The sequence below is a fragment of the Motacilla alba genome, chromosome 7, assembly GCF_015832195.1.
Source record: "Motacilla alba alba isolate MOTALB_02 chromosome 7, Motacilla_alba_V1.0_pri, whole genome shotgun sequence".
Classification (NCBI taxonomy): Eukaryota; Metazoa; Chordata; class Aves; order Passeriformes; family Motacillidae; genus Motacilla; species Motacilla alba.
The window spans coordinates 20,229,742-20,245,596 of NC_052022.1; the positions used below are offsets into that span (position 1 = coordinate 20,229,742).

Below are 15,855 nucleotides of genomic sequence, written 5' to 3' on the forward strand. Positions count from 1 at the left end.
TGAATTAAAAGTTTGCAGAGGTCAACAACCTTTCTGCCCCAGGTTTTGTTGTAAGCCAAGGAGGTTTTATACCAGCCTGTCAGCCTACTCAACTGGAAGTCATTAGTGTTCTCTGCTACAAAAGAAACCCAACTCAAGCCTTAAACATATTATAGGGTTAACAACTGTCAGGGAATCCCACAAATGAAATTAGCCAACGTGCAAAACCAAAAGAAATCCAGCATCAATATCAATTCAAACCACTTACAGATTGCTAAAACATCCACTGGATTATAGCCCTCAATTTCAACAAAAACATGATTTGTTTTTTAACTGTATTTGGATGAGGAATGTAATTTGCATCTGGAGTAACACAGCTGCATTTTAGACAAAGTTATTTAAACATACAATTCACTTATACATGTTACATGAAAGGTAAGGCTATATTGTTCATTTTTTCCATCTTTTCACAGCAGTAAAAATTTCACATACCGAAAGTTGAAGAGTGTATTTCTTTTCCTTCTTAAAATCTTCAGCAAGAATTAGATTTCCTTAAACCATTTTAGACATCTCCATCCCTGCCCTGAAGGAAATTGAATCATGCCTATAATCCACTCTCAAGGAGTACCTGTATCTTTCCAAACTAATGATGACTGGCAGCCCAGAAGAACATACGGAAAGGGAGAACAGAGCACCCTCTTCTTTGGACTTTGTGAATGAAACCACTGCTGAAACTGAAAGTTACAAACTGGGCCAAAACAAGTTGCCTAAGCACATTGTTCCAAGAGAACTTAATTCAGAAGCACGCTAAGCTTTCCAAACAGAAACAGTACTTTTTTTAGTTCTTGTGAGTGGGAGAAAAAAGAGCACTCCTGCTCAAATCGACAAAGCACACCCATTAACTGTCATTCCAACTATTCTGGACATGACTGAGAATCAATTTTTCCTAGGAATCCAGGACAGATACTTACACAGCCTCCAGCAAGGATCTCTGCAGGCAATGGAATGGAACCATCTTTCTTGGTAAATTTGTCTCTGACAAAGTCATTAACCTAATAAAGATACAATACATTACACACTATTTTAAGTTATTTTTCTTCCTTATTAATATATATCAAGTTAATCTGTAGCCATATATGTTAGAATGCTTGTAAGTGGTCATCTCTCACACATTTTAGGAAATAAATCCTGTGCATGTTAACAAACAAAAGGATGCCAGGGAGGAAAGAAAAAAAAAAAAAAAGATACGTACAGTTAGCTTAATAGCCTTTTCTGGAGCAACACCTATCAGCTGTGGTAACAAGCCTATAGAAACAAAGACATCATAAGGCAACATTATCTTCCTAATAGAGAAAATAGTATTTTATCAGTGCTGCACAGAAATGCCTTTCTGCACAGGGAATATCCTTTGAGGTGGATGGCTTTTAGGTATGGGATGCTGCTAGAGCACTGCATAGTCATACCAATATAATTTCATATTACAAGTTCTGTTGAAAATTATAATGAAATGTGTGACCAGATCTGCCTTCCTCAACTGAGTCATGCCTGATGCTGCTGTTGTACAGAAGGAAAAAAGTTTAAGGACCAAACATAAACCTTGGATATGTTTACTACGTAAGAGTTTGTTTGACTTTTTTGCCCCTTAGCATCATCTTCCCATAAAGCTTCCAATCACTTTTTAAAATGGTACAGTAATTATGAGATAGACACATGACTATGATAAATTATCACTTCTATTTGACTCACTAACCTGAGTTTTCTGAAGACTCGAGTCAACTAAGGGTAAGACGGATTTTCTTTTGTTCAGTTCAACATGGTAGCATGAACTTCTTTAAACCCTATAACTAATGAGCATTTTTTAATCTTACTAAGAGGAGGGATTAGTGGACAGAAACTGATTTTGGCAAGGCCCTTGCTCCTAGAAAACAGCTACCATGAAAATGAACTGTCATTTGAAAAACACACATGCACTTTTCTAGGAACTAATAGGTTTAAGAAAAAAATCAGTAGATGGCAGTCTTAACTTCCAAACACAACACATTATAACAGCATCTGTTATTTTTAAACCCATTTTCTTCACAGTCGTTTTGGCATAGGTATAGATCATAAAACTGGAAGTTGTTTTTATCGGATATGGTCACTCCCTAATGTTATTCCATGGTTATGGAATATCGTTTTGTCAAAACTGTTTGCCAGTTAACTAACAAAAAACCCCACAGCAACAAAACTGCATCAATGCCACCTTCCACTATTTGTTATTTGTTAAGTAGAGAGAAATCATAGCTAAAAATTCAAAATTCACAGAAGTGCTCATTCTACAGAATTTTTTTGCTACTTCCTTAAAAGGAAGCTCAGAACAAAGGTGCCTTAATAGAAAGTGCAGCAGTTAATATAAGCAGTGTAGTGTGTTCTTCCAACACAGTACTTTCTGTGCGATTTACAGACTTAATATGCTGAGGAAAGGTAGCTATTAAACACAAAGAAAGGTTGACAGTAACAGAAAGAAATGGTGCCCTCCCAGCCTGAATTTCCAATCTACTGTGAAAAGACAATCCAGTTCTACAATGCCTATGCTTAAAAAAACCAAAACCACCAGACAAAACACTGCAAGACAATGCCCCCACTTCCTTTTTTTATGTACCTGAACCCACTGGGCACACACATTTGGTGTGCCACAGAACCTGGGACACAGCATGGGCTAGTAAGGGACCTGAGAAGAAACTTTATTAATTCTGAAGTTGGATGCCAAGACTTAAAAATGTCTTTATTTTCTTGACCAAAAATCGTAAGTTTTTATTTAGAATTATAACATTTCCAGTTTGTGTTCAGTTCTATTTTTTGAACTGCAGGAAACAATTGTACCATTATATTATGGTATAGATGTATTGTTATATTACAAAGCAATTAGGATAATCCAGCTCAGGAACACAAGAACCCAGTAACAGACCCACAGCAACTCCATAAGTGTTTCTACTGTTTAGTTTAACATACTTCCAACAGACCATCTAAATCTCTGAGTCCAAATCTTAGCAACATGCTGACCATTAACTGTAACAGTGTCAAAACAACTACATGAACTTCTTATCCCAAACAATCTTAAAAACAATTATTAAACAGGCTATTAAAAACTTCAGCAAACTGACATTCTTTCAAAGAAGAATATTTTTTTCAAGTGTAGAACCCTGCTTTTAACTCATCAATGGACCCATCCTTGATTTCAAAGTGCTTGAGTTGAGCAGAAACAAAAATAAAGTAACAGGTTATTTCAAATGCTGCTGTGCAAAAATAGAGTGGGGGGGCAAGAGAAAGAAAACAGTACTGTAGAACAGCACTGAAGAATCAGTCTCATAGATGTAACTCAAGTATTTATTTTAGGAAAGATTTAACATCAAAAAAAGAAAACAATTTACCAGTAAGACATAATTTACACAGACTACAGCTATTTCATTAACTTTGCACCAACCTATTCCTTTCCTTACTTACTTGCAGAGCAAAATCCTGTAAGACCACAAAACACTCTTTAGCCAGAACACACAGACTTTCACATGTAAAAACTTCTTAGATGCTGTCCATAAAGGACACTGCCCAGCGTCTGTACTGCCAGAACACATCACAAAGCAGAACAAAATGCTGTAGCCACCACGTGAGTTTGCTGCAGCTAAAGAACCAGGTGCACCAATTAATAAATACTTTGCTGATCCTTATGAAAACTGTGAACTTCCTAAAGTTATGGGAAATTAGAATTAAAAATAGAGAATTCAACGAAGTATCTACTCAGAAGGCTGGCAAGCATGTACCCTGTATGTAAATCACTTACCAAAGTGATTAAAACCCAGTGTAATCGATAAAAAGCTGAATTCTTAACCTGTATCTTAGAGTTTTACTCTTTTTCAAAATTACAATTTTCTGAGTTTCACTGATGATATTTTAAAGTAAAACAGAGCAACATAATTCAACAGCAGAATGCAAGTTCTGTTCACAAGATAAAATTATAAAACAAGTCCAAATACCTGCAAAAGTATGAGGCATAAGATCTTGCATCCAGTTTACAGATACATTTCCAAGTTACTGTCTTTTGTCTCCTAAAAAAAATATTTGCTACAAAACCAGTCTTTATTCCTCAGATGCTACTTTGCTCCTGATGTCTGACCCCAGCCAAAAGTTGCAATCCTCAGTTTGTGAGACTACAATTATATCCTCAACACTTACACCACAAAAATTAGGTCTTTAAGTTATTTAGGCAGCAAGGAACAAATCACTAACAATAAGAAGAAAAAGCCCAGTTTTCCCCAGCAATTGTCTATGATGAAGGGTGTGCAATGGAAGAAAAATACTGAACTCAGAAATGAAAGTAAAATTAGACATGATATCAAGTATTCTGATTTTCCCTTTGGAAACTAGCTGTTGAGGTATTAAAATAAAAAAAAGGGTGACAGAAAATTACTGACTTGATTTTTTTTTTTTAAATTCACTTACCTCTGTAAAGACCAAAAAAGCCTTCAAAACGCAAAACCTTTTTAAAGCAGTCAAAGCTGTTTTTATACATCAACTCTCCTACGACTGAACCTGTGGTGCGCTGATTCTGCATACGAGTTTTCACCAGGTCTATGGGATATACTGCAGTAGCACCAACAGCTGCAAGAAAGCATCTGGAGAATTATTTCTGCAACATCATTGTTGGTATAGTCTATAATTACTGTGATGATTTTCTACAGCATTTATTTAAACACAAAGAATATATAAGCTGGTAAAACCTCTGGTATGTTGGAGGCAAGAAAGAACAATAATGAAGGTCTAGGAAAAAAGTGTCAAGGAGAATGGATTACACTGTTACATAAAACAAGGTGTGCAGAATGAAGAACACCTATCTGAATTACCACTAAGGAAACTTGTTACTGGCATAGTTTCAAAGGATTGTGGAGGGGTTCTAGAATCCAAGTGAAGGAAAGGAAAAGAAAGGGAACAGCACAACCAAAATGGTTTCAACATCTGATTTTACACATATATAACCAAGACATCCCCCTTAGATGAGATCAAGTAGTCTGGCAAAACAGTGTTAAAGTACCCCAAGCTTGGAAACAGGAAGCAGAAATATTACTCACCTCCAGCAACTGAGCCTAAAGTGAACCTGTAAGCTGACTCAGCTATCTGCAGCCAAATAGGTCTGCCTATTTCTCCAAAAGATTGCTGTGTGAGGGAAAAAGAAATAAAAAAAGCTTGAAAATCTGCACGGGAAAACAAAAGCATCTGTGAGTTGCTTTTACAATGGTATACAAAAAAAATCTGATAAAAGCATCTGTGAGTTGCTTTTACAATGGTATACAAAAAAAATCTGATAAAAATTAGTAGCTTTATGTTCAGGAGGAAGAAGAAAAAGCAATTACTATTTTAAGGACATATTTTAAGATTACATATCCATTAATGCACAGCACAAGCATGAGAGTTCATATCTTCAAAACAGAAGACTTTTCCACACAGTTGCTAATTTACACAGCAATGCTGACCTCAATCCTTTCAATTACATACACTATTATAAATGTGTTAAGTATTCTAAATAACACTGTCTGCACACAAAATATCTGCAGAGACTCATAATTATGTTATTAAATGGCCATTAGAAACAAGGTAACTGAACTGATTAACAAGACATGTTCACAAACTTGCACTATAAAATATATAAGATGGGCCAAAGTTTCATCCAAACATAAATAAGACAATCAGAGAACTGATACTATGCCGTATAACTTTCTTGGGCTAGCTAAGGGGCCAAGATATTAACTGTTAAATTCCATAGTAAAGCAGATACTAAAGCCTACTTTCCAAACACAAATCTGTTTTTCCTAAAAGTACCCTGTACTGTTAGCAGATGTGCTCCTGCCAGGACAGCTGGAATGCCCAGAGCCCAGACTGTTGCATATTAGGAATTTCCAGAAAGATTACCACACACACACTTCTCAGCTCCCCCTCCAAGGCTACCCAGCCAAGGTAGCTCAGCTCACTGAAGCACATGCCCCAGCACCAGCTGCTCTGGGCTGGCGTTGCACTGGATGTGCAAAAACCTGCCACACTGCACAAGGTGTTACACAGTATACACACAACACAGCACAGGAGCCCAAGAGGTCAAGATGAGATCACTACCTGTAAAAACCATGGATTATATTTGATACCCTTTTTCCACAGAATAAACCACTTCCCTTCACAAGACACTCTCCTCCCCCACAATATAGCTTAACAGAGAAGAATAGAGAAATTCTAGGTAGCACCAAAATTACACATTGCACATGCAGACTGGCATAAAAAAAAAAAAAAGCATAAATATAATGTACTGCCTTTACAAGCAATAGATGCAATAAATCCAAAGAATATCCTCATTATTGTAAAACCACTATGCTTTCCTATTAAAAAAAAACCAAAAAAACAAAAAACAAAACCACACAAAACCCCCAAAGGATAACAAAATCAAAATAACCATGAAAATAAATTATAAAATTCAGATATATTTCTTTTGATTCACGTAAATAAAAGACACACGCAATCTTATACTCCAAAAAGCCTTAGAAGCAGAACTAGCTCTTCATTCCACTGACATTTTCTCCTAGCTTAGCACACCTGCTGCCTTTCAGCTGGTTTAAGATTATTCTTTTTGCTCGAAGCTTCACACGGTCCTCATCAAAATCCAATCATTGCATTTAGACATTAATCTTAGTGAATGCATCACTGAATGTTAAAAATCAAATTCTTTCTGAAGGAAATGTCACTTTTATATTATTAAATAAGTGTTCATAAAGTTTTCAGTTTACTTGTGTGTTCAGATGGATATGTAAATGAATGTAATTAATGCTATAGCTTTCAAATCATGAATATTTATAAAGAGAAAATTACTGTAGCTGTCATCCCCATAGGATATTCAGCTGCTAAGCTTTAAAGAAATCTTACACAATGAAAAAAATTGACAATAAAGTAAACATGGTTGAAAGCAGGCTAATTTTCATTTCTACCAAATCTATACAGAGTGATTTTATGTAAAAATTTAGATTTTTCTTTACAAAGGGATTTTTAAATCATATAAACTGATTACAGAATTGGTTTCATTTCCCAGGGACAGCTGGACCACACTGAGATATTTCCTCTTCATGAACGGATATCTTTCATTTTGTCAACAAACTTAATTCACTGTTCGCTTAGGATAAGGTCTAATAAAAGACTGCTCCTTTAAAACTAAATAACATGAAATTATTTTGCTTTCTGTTTTCTGGTTTTAACACACAATGTAGAATAAGATGAAAATATAATGTACTACTTCAAGAGTATGAAAAGAGTGTATTCTGTTCCAGTGATGAGGGAAACTTTCATCAGTGAGCTCGTTTTGAAAGAGTGTCAAGCTAAGAAGGCAGCTCTGGGAAGTGAAGTAAGTCAGTATTTTGTCCACTCAGAGAGGTGAGCATGAAGAACACATTTATAAGCTTTATGTTTAATATTCATATTTTTTACTACCTGTATTGAGTTTGTGTGGCAAAGCTGGGGGTGGGGGATACAAGGGTGCTTTGGGAGGAGCTGCCAGAAGCTTCCCTCATGTCTGACAGAGCCAACACACATCGCTGGCCAAGGCCAAGTCCATCAGTGTCAGTGGCAGCACCTCTGGGGTAAGGTATTTAAGAAGGGAGAACAAACCCGGTGCAATGGGAGCTGGTAAGAGGAGAGAGAACACAGGAGAGAAACAATTTTGCTGATACAAAAGTCAGTGAACGAGCAGGAGGAGATGCTCCTGACACTGGAGTAGAGATTCCCCTGCAGACCCTGTAGGACCCCACACAGGAACAGGTGGATGCATCCCAAGGAGGCTGCGACTGCATGGAGGACCCATGTGAATCTATTCCTGAAAGACTGCACCACCTGGAAGGGACACACACTGCAGGAGTTTGTAAAGAACTGGGCTCCACAGGAAGGACTCACGCTGGAGAAGGTCATGGAGGGCTGTGCCCTGTGAAAAGGCTTTTCAGGAGTGAACAGATGTATTCATGGTAACGAATCCAAGTATCCATACATGCTCATATCTGAACAGGCCATGCTGACATCTCACACCTTGTCTAGACACATACAGTATCAAACAGCCTGCCCCATTTCTGTCCTTACAGCAATACACAGAGTATGCTCCACTTGTCAGGAATCTGTTTAAAGCACCTTATTCTTATTTTTCATTTGCAAGTACATGTTAACATTCACTCAGTTTCAATATTTTTTTCTTCTACCCACCTGCCTCTGGAGCTCTGCCAGGTTATAAGGCAATGCACCTTCAGCCAGTGGTGCTATTCTCTCAATATCTGCCAAAGTTAAGCGCCTTCACACATGGCAGAGAAAAGCAAATTATGGTTAGATAAAGCATCAAACACATTAAGTACAGTATTCCTGGCCACACCCCACAAACTACATCTGAGTTTAGAAAAAGACACTTGTCATATCTGAATGCAGACCTAAGAAGTCTGCTACACTGCATTAAAGAATGCTTGGAGATGAAGGGAATATGGATTATTCAGAAGCAAATTCTTCACTACTAGTAATAAGGAATATAATCCACAAATGAAACCATTTCTAGCTATTTCTACATAAGATTTTGCATGCATTAAAGATACACACAAAACATCAACCAGCGCAGTTGTAGCCTTTTGGGAATATTGCTACTTCATTTGTAGATCTATAATACAACAATTAATAATTGTGCTTGACATACACAATTCACTTAGAAAACCCATGGACACAATAAAATCGGTTTACATTGAACAAATTACTGTAACAAAATAGACCACAAAAGCCTTTAAAATTAGGACAGAAGTAAGAGGTCACACAGAAAACACAAAAATTATGATTGCAAAATGATAAAATTCATGATTATGTTACCCAGTAACACTGTATAAGTCTGTAAGTTGGTAGAGAATATCTATTTCCAGTGGTGTAATTTGTCCAAAGTGGATTGCAGAGTGTGCAAATTCCTCTGGATTTAAAAGGGAAAGAGAAATACAACATTTGAGTTATTTGTCAAATTTCCTCTTTGAAGGAAATTTCCTCCTTTCAAATAACTTTAATTAAAAAAAAAAGAAGTCTATCACCAAGAAGCAAAATCCATAATGCAAAGGAAAAGGTATGTTTAGGAGAACATCTATCCTAAAACAGGCCTTCCCAACACAGACCACATCTGACTCCACAACTCTGACTTAAGGTAAATATTCACCAAAGACAACAAAAATCCTCAAATTAGCAAGCTTAATAAAACAACACCTACAATTTGTGATTCTTGCTTTCTGAAATTCTGCAAAACAGAACATAACAGAAAAACGGTCCATTATTCACAGCTTTAAGGCCAACTGACTCATCTATTCCCATCATGTCCATAGCTCTGAGTGACTCCCAGCTTAGATACTCATCTGGCCAAATTACACAACGTGTTTATGACATAATTGTCAAGCTGCAGTTAACAAGTCTGAGCAGTGAAAACACAGCAGCCTTTTTTTCCAGTACAAATCCAAGCAAGATGTATTTATGCATCTGTACCAAAACACATTGCTAGGCAATTTGTTAGGACAATTTGGAGGATGAGAACAGGCATTTTATGCTTTCCTTTAGGGAAAAATATGCAGAGCATATGAATATAAGCTAAACAAAGAAGAAGCAAAAGAATAAAAAGAACTTGGCATGCTTTTTACCACACAATGGTTTGGCTGGTCCCATCCATACAGGCAGTAAAACTGATGATAAAATCTGTCATAAAATGGCTACAAAAGCACTCTGCTTATGTGTGTGGCAAGACTGAAACACAGCAACCTTTCACACGCACAGGGCGCACAGGGATTTGGTTTGTACTAATTGGCATCATCTATGTATAAAACCACTCTGATTTTCTAACTTAACCCATTCCACCACATTCCCTAGGAACTTCCTATCTCTAAGCAACAATGCATCTCTATCAAGGAGCTGTAAAATCCTCAGTATTATACTGACTTGCAGTTACTCATTCAAACAATAACTCCTGCCAGAATCTTCTCTTTAATGAGCTAACTGAAAATACTTACTAACCTGTGAGGATGAAAATCACCCACAGCTAAAAAACACACTTTCCCAGTGGCCATAAACTGACTTCTGACTCACCTTAACCCATGTGCATCACCAATTACAAAATGGACTGAATTAAAAAATTAATAAACTGTAGGAAACATATCTTACCTTTTGTGACTTCAACATCTCTTCTTGTACCTGCTATATTACTGTATATCTTCCTAACAAGATCCATGTTATTCAAAAGGGCATTAAATGCATTGAAAAAGGAGAAGCTGACCTGATGTGATACAGTTCCACCAGCTACCTATAAAAATTAAATGAAAACAGTTAAGGGCCTTAAGCACTTTTACATCATCTTATTACAATCACAGAAACACTCATTTGAGCAAATTATGAAAGAATTAAAGATATATTTCTATTCCTGTAATTTTAAGATATTTTTAATAGAAACATGAAGGGAGAATGATTAAACAGGATACTATTTTTGTTGTAAAGATTGAACACTAGGAAATGATTAGAAAATAATCATGTAAGTAGGTTATTGTTGAAGTTACCTGACAGACACATTGAAAGTGCCACCAAGTAATCTTCTGAAAGAGAAATGCATGCAAATGCAAATGCCTTTAGATAAAGGCACTAACTGATTTCTTGCATCACATACATCAATGACCATTTACTTCAAAGTCTGAAGTTAGTAGATACTCTAAATTTTATAGAAGACAGTATGCCTTCTGAGTAAGGCAAGGCAAGATTTATAGGTAAGATAGTAAGATAAAAGTTATTACTTTATCTTCTATATAAATGTCATTCTTATGTGATTTTCATACTAGATACTTTCAAATTATAACTTGTATGTTATTACTTTACCTACAGATCTTGCCAAACTATCAGGGCTGTAACCATTCTACCTCTAGAATCTACATACTGATTTTCCAAACTCTGATCTGAAAAAGAAAAGAACGCAAGAGTGTAGAAAAGGACAAAATTATAAGTAGTCTCCAGCTCCTGAGATGTTATATAATCAAATATAAAAACCGGATGCTTTTGTCCTAAGTAACTTCCATTGGATTTGATGATTTTAAGGGCGTTTTCCTATATGGTTCTACAATTCTATGATTATTTCTGTAGGAAGTACTTTGCCCTGCTCTGGTGGAAAGCATAGTAGACTAACTCAAACTGCTTCCAATGGCACTTTAAACATGCAAACCAGACTGCCAACCTTTTCACTACTGCAGCCAAGGAATGCCACCATGTTCCACCCTGCCCACTCTATTATGAAGCTGATAATCTCTAGCACCGAGGCAGTGAGTGATAAACTGGTAGAAGACAAAGTGGGAGAGAAGCCGTGCCATCTTCAAACGTCACAGCTACTAAACGCTGAATTCAAGGCACTGTTTGTTAACACTTACTGAAACTAAATTTTCTTCCACAAATGGAGTTAGCATATGGGAGCGAATGGTAACCATGATCTCATTGAAGTCCAGCCCAGTTATCAGACCACTTTTATTTTTGTCCTTCAATGCAAAGGCTTGTCTTGCATGTTCTGACTGCAGCTCCTAGAATGAATATTCAGAGATAGCAGATTAGAAGCAAATTCTGTAACCCCACTGTTCACAAAACTTTCACTAATTTCATATTCTTATGCTCCAACAGGTCTGTGCATATAGACAATAGTGTAAATGCAGTTTAAACTTCAAGGCCAGCTCAACTAAAATAAGAAGCCTGCATACTGATTTAATCCACAGATTCAAACCTCTGTCAAAGAAAAGCCTCAATTCAATTGTAAAGAAATATGCACTTTCACTAAATGACTTAAGAAATGAACTTCACATACCCATGTCCTGCCTGCTATCTATTCCTTAATTAAATACTGAAGTGCTAGAAAAACTCCTAATATTGATCTTGAAGACACAAAGTGAGGTGATCTCTTACATATCCAAGATGAAATATGACTGGGCTATTATATACTAACTCACTGGAAAGTACTTGAAAATAAACAGGAGGACAGTGAAAATTATATAATATGGATTTAGATTGCCCCAAACAGCTATCTCCCATAATGTCACAAATGGTCACTCATTTCAGACAATCTAAAACTCCCATACAAACTGTAAAAACCTTCATACAAAGATCACTGTGGTAACCTAACCTTAAGATAATAATGATAGTTGTAAATTCTATGTCCAGAAAAAGTTGTTTCCTTCTATTCAAGCAAACAATAAAGCCCATTCAGCTGTCATTCAGACCTCTAGAAGCCACTAAAAAAATAACCACGTTCTGACAGACAGTAAGAAGAGGGCAAACCATCTAGCCTGTATCACCTTTACAGTAATTTCTCAACTCCCATAACCTCATGAACAACATTTTCTAGATCATGGTACAACAAACCCACTCTGATTCAAGTCCCAAACCCCAGAAGATGGTATTAGACCAAAAGAGAAAAAGAATCTTGGATAAAAATACCCAGATTGTGTACAAACTGAAATTACTGCAAGCCATACTAGCCTCGCCTACTAAGGGTTTTAACCATACAATGACACTAAGAAGCGACTGTATCTTACATGGCACTATCCTGGAAAAACAAACCTATAACCAGAACAGACACTTATCACTCTGCTCTTGGAAGCAGAAGCAGAGGAAGGCCACAAAAATGAGACGAGGACTGGAGCACCTCCACTATGAGAAAAGGCTCAGAGCTGGGGCTGTTTGGCCTGGAGAGGAAAAGAAAACAGAAGGCTCCTGGGAGCTCTTACTGCAGCCTTTCAATACTTATGGGGGGCTTATCAGAAAGATGGTGACAGACTTTTTAGTAGGGCCTGCTGTTACAGGACAAGGGGTAATGATTCTAAACTAAACAAGGGTGGTAAAGCACTGGAACAGGTTGCCCAGGGAGGTGGTAGATGTTTCATCCCTAAAAACACTCAAGGTCAGGTTGAACACAGCTCTGAGCAACCTGATCTAGTTGAAGACATCCCTGCAGATTGCAGGGGGATTGGACTAGATGACCTCTAAACATCCCTTACAACTCAAAATATTCTGTGATCCTATGAGATATTTTTATCTTTGGCAATAATTACAGATTATGTCAAAGCACATCTATCACTCCTTACTTTTAAGACAATACACACAAAACTTTTCTTGCATCAAAGGCAGCTCTGGAAGTGCATAATCTATTTTTCTTCCTATCTACTAGACAGGCAATTTTAAGTTATATTACAAGGTGGTCATTGTATGTTAATTTATGGAATTCAGTGCAATTACCAGCAACCCTGTGAACTTCCTTTCCATGAATTACAATGTAAATTTTTCCTAATTTGCTCTTTCTCCATCCTTTATAGATTACATTTTCCTTTCCCTCCTTCTAGTACAATGTTCAGTTCATAAGATGTTTTAACTGTCACTTTTTGGCTTAGCACAAAGTGCAGTTCAACAACTGAAATTCTTTAAAGCCCAATCCCTAAAGGGTAGTTCAGCAACGTCACAGGAAATCAGATTTTACCTCCTGCAAGCTGGCTGCATTTAAGATCAAACTCCCAGTATGTGTGTGGTAGCATGCAGGCCAGTGAGAGAAAAAAAAGTTATAAGTATTAGAATGCTTATAAAAATAAAGAAATGGTACAGAACCTAAAACCTCTACAGGGTAGTTTTAATGGTCAATAATAACTGGCTACATTAAGAATGCTAATTTTCTCTGGTAGAGTTTAGTTTTGCTATTGAATTCCTATGACAGAAAAAGCAGACCCTCAACCCAGTTTAACAACAATCAGTAAAATAGTTAATTTCATAAGCAGTATGTTTTGTCCCACTCTTTCAAAGGATGGTATTCAAGTTACAGCACAATGAGTATACATGGCTTACAAAACCAGTATGGAGAAATAACAGTTCATCATTAGCTCTCAGGATTAGTATCAGATAAGGATTATCACTACCAGAATAAACTCAACATTTATAATGGTATTAGCATATTATTAAAAGTTAACTGAATTTCAGTTCCAGATTTGGAACAAGGTTAATAACTGACCTGAAGAAACTGAGTGAACTCTGCATAGTTAAGATGCTTCTTCCTGTTATGTCCAAAATGCAGTCGAATAAACTCACAGTCCCAGTTGAACGGGATTTGAAGATGAATAAGAGTTTGTTCAAATATTTCTTTGACATTTGCTTTAGGGAGGGAAAAACAACAGGTGAGCTTTGGGGTACAGTAAATCTACAAACATTCCAGGAGGAATACAAAAAAATTATTATTTCAGCAGCTGTTAAAGAAGTGTTTCCGCTTGTTAAAAAATAATTACAAACCAAACCTTTACAGACCTGTAAAAGAACACATTTGAGACACAAATGATACTTTTTGTATTATTGCATAAAACCATGGAGTGAGTGTTTTATTTAGTTTTAATTAAGAAGCAATTTCCCTCATACATGACAAATAAAAGCTATTTTGCATTCTGATATAAAAATCAATAGTGGTTCTCTGTCTCTGCCAGGAGTCAAATTAAGCCCTTTATCAAGAGCACAAATACCTGCACTACAATCTCAGGCAATATTTGTCATAATAAGTATGGTTTGATTGAAACTTGATTATTACAATCACACTGTCTGAATATGGCTATTGAAGATAGGTATAAGAAATGACATCTAAAACATGTCATTAACTCAGCAGAAAGCACGTTATTAGATGCTTTTGATAAGGCCTTAGCACAAAAATCAAATCCTATAAAACATAATTGGTAGTCTCGGTTATTAAAATGTTTTAAGATAAGTGAAGATAGAGATGTCCTCCTTTAAATGAAGTCAAGAAAAAACCTGCCATTTCAGATGGAGTTCTCCACATGTATACTGTACAACTGAAATTTCAATGCTAAACATATTATCTGAATTCAAGCAAAAACTTCATCTGAAAAATGGTATGCATTATTCATACACAGCATTGCCATACTGCAAAACAAGCCTGCTTTTTGTGCAGATTATCAAACACATGAACTGTATAACAGGACATTTACCCATAACACATGAACGCTTTTCAAAATTTCCCTCATAGTACCTAAAATGGTTTATTAGCCTAGAATCTGTTAACAGCAAAATAAAATGTGGCACACAGTTAAAATTTAAAACAAAATACAAAATATTCTAGCTGATAATGCACCTTTTATACGCTTAAACAGTTCTGCAAGACAAAATGCAGAAAGAACCTTAATTGTTATCTGATAACTCCATCAAAATATATTTACTTGAAGTAAATGTATTGCTTCCTTTATGCTGAAGGACTACTGGATTCATTCATAGTTTCAATTCTGTAGTTTATTAGTTCTAGAGCAAATCTAGGAAATCCACTACATGCTTTTATCTTTCAGTGAGAAAAGGAAAGACGTCCACAACACCTGTCTCAAAAGAGGTACAAAGTCAGATTCCTCGGCTACATCACCTCCTTCATAGTTAGACTAAGATTACATATTCTCAGGGCAGATTATGGCTAGTGATTAACCCTTACATAAAGGTCAAACACAAGAGTCAAAACCCTACAGTTTGAACCAGTTTCCACCGCAAGGTAGGCTAAAAGAGTTGTTAGGGTCAACAAGAAACCTAAAAAAAACTATTCTGACCATTTCTAACTGTCTACTCATACCTACTCACCAGTATCAATGTGGAAGGTGAAGTTAAAGAAAAAAAGAAAGCAAGCACTAAACACACAGTGCTAAATTATTTTAATTTGCCATACTTCCTCTGAAAGTTCTGTTTGCAGTAGATTTATTCATCATAGTTGCAGATCAAGGAATCAAGGTATGCACAGTTAAATTCCCCACTTACCACTAATTCACTGCAGCTTCT

The 15,855-nt window shown here is 36.3% G+C and overlaps 1 protein-coding gene across 1 annotated transcript in view; it reads right to left on the reverse strand.

The window, feature by feature from the left end:
• Positions 1–15,855, reverse strand: part of SLC25A12 (solute carrier family 25 member 12) — a 45,155-nt gene that overhangs the window by 12,905 nt on the left and 16,395 nt on the right. The window contains exons 5-13 of the mRNA XM_038141756.1: positions 14,051–14,190; positions 11,439–11,585; positions 10,195–10,333; positions 8,875–8,968; positions 8,233–8,317; positions 5,082–5,166; positions 4,456–4,614; positions 1,232–1,284; positions 951–1,031 (exon numbers count right to left, since the gene is read on the reverse strand). Coding sequence (XP_037997684.1) covers positions 951–1,031; positions 1,232–1,284; positions 4,456–4,614; positions 5,082–5,166; positions 8,233–8,317; positions 8,875–8,968; positions 10,195–10,333; positions 11,439–11,585; positions 14,051–14,190 — 983 coding nt within the window. The remainder of the gene's footprint in view (positions 1–950; positions 1,032–1,231; positions 1,285–4,455; positions 4,615–5,081; positions 5,167–8,232; positions 8,318–8,874; positions 8,969–10,194; positions 10,334–11,438; positions 11,586–14,050; positions 14,191–15,855) is intronic.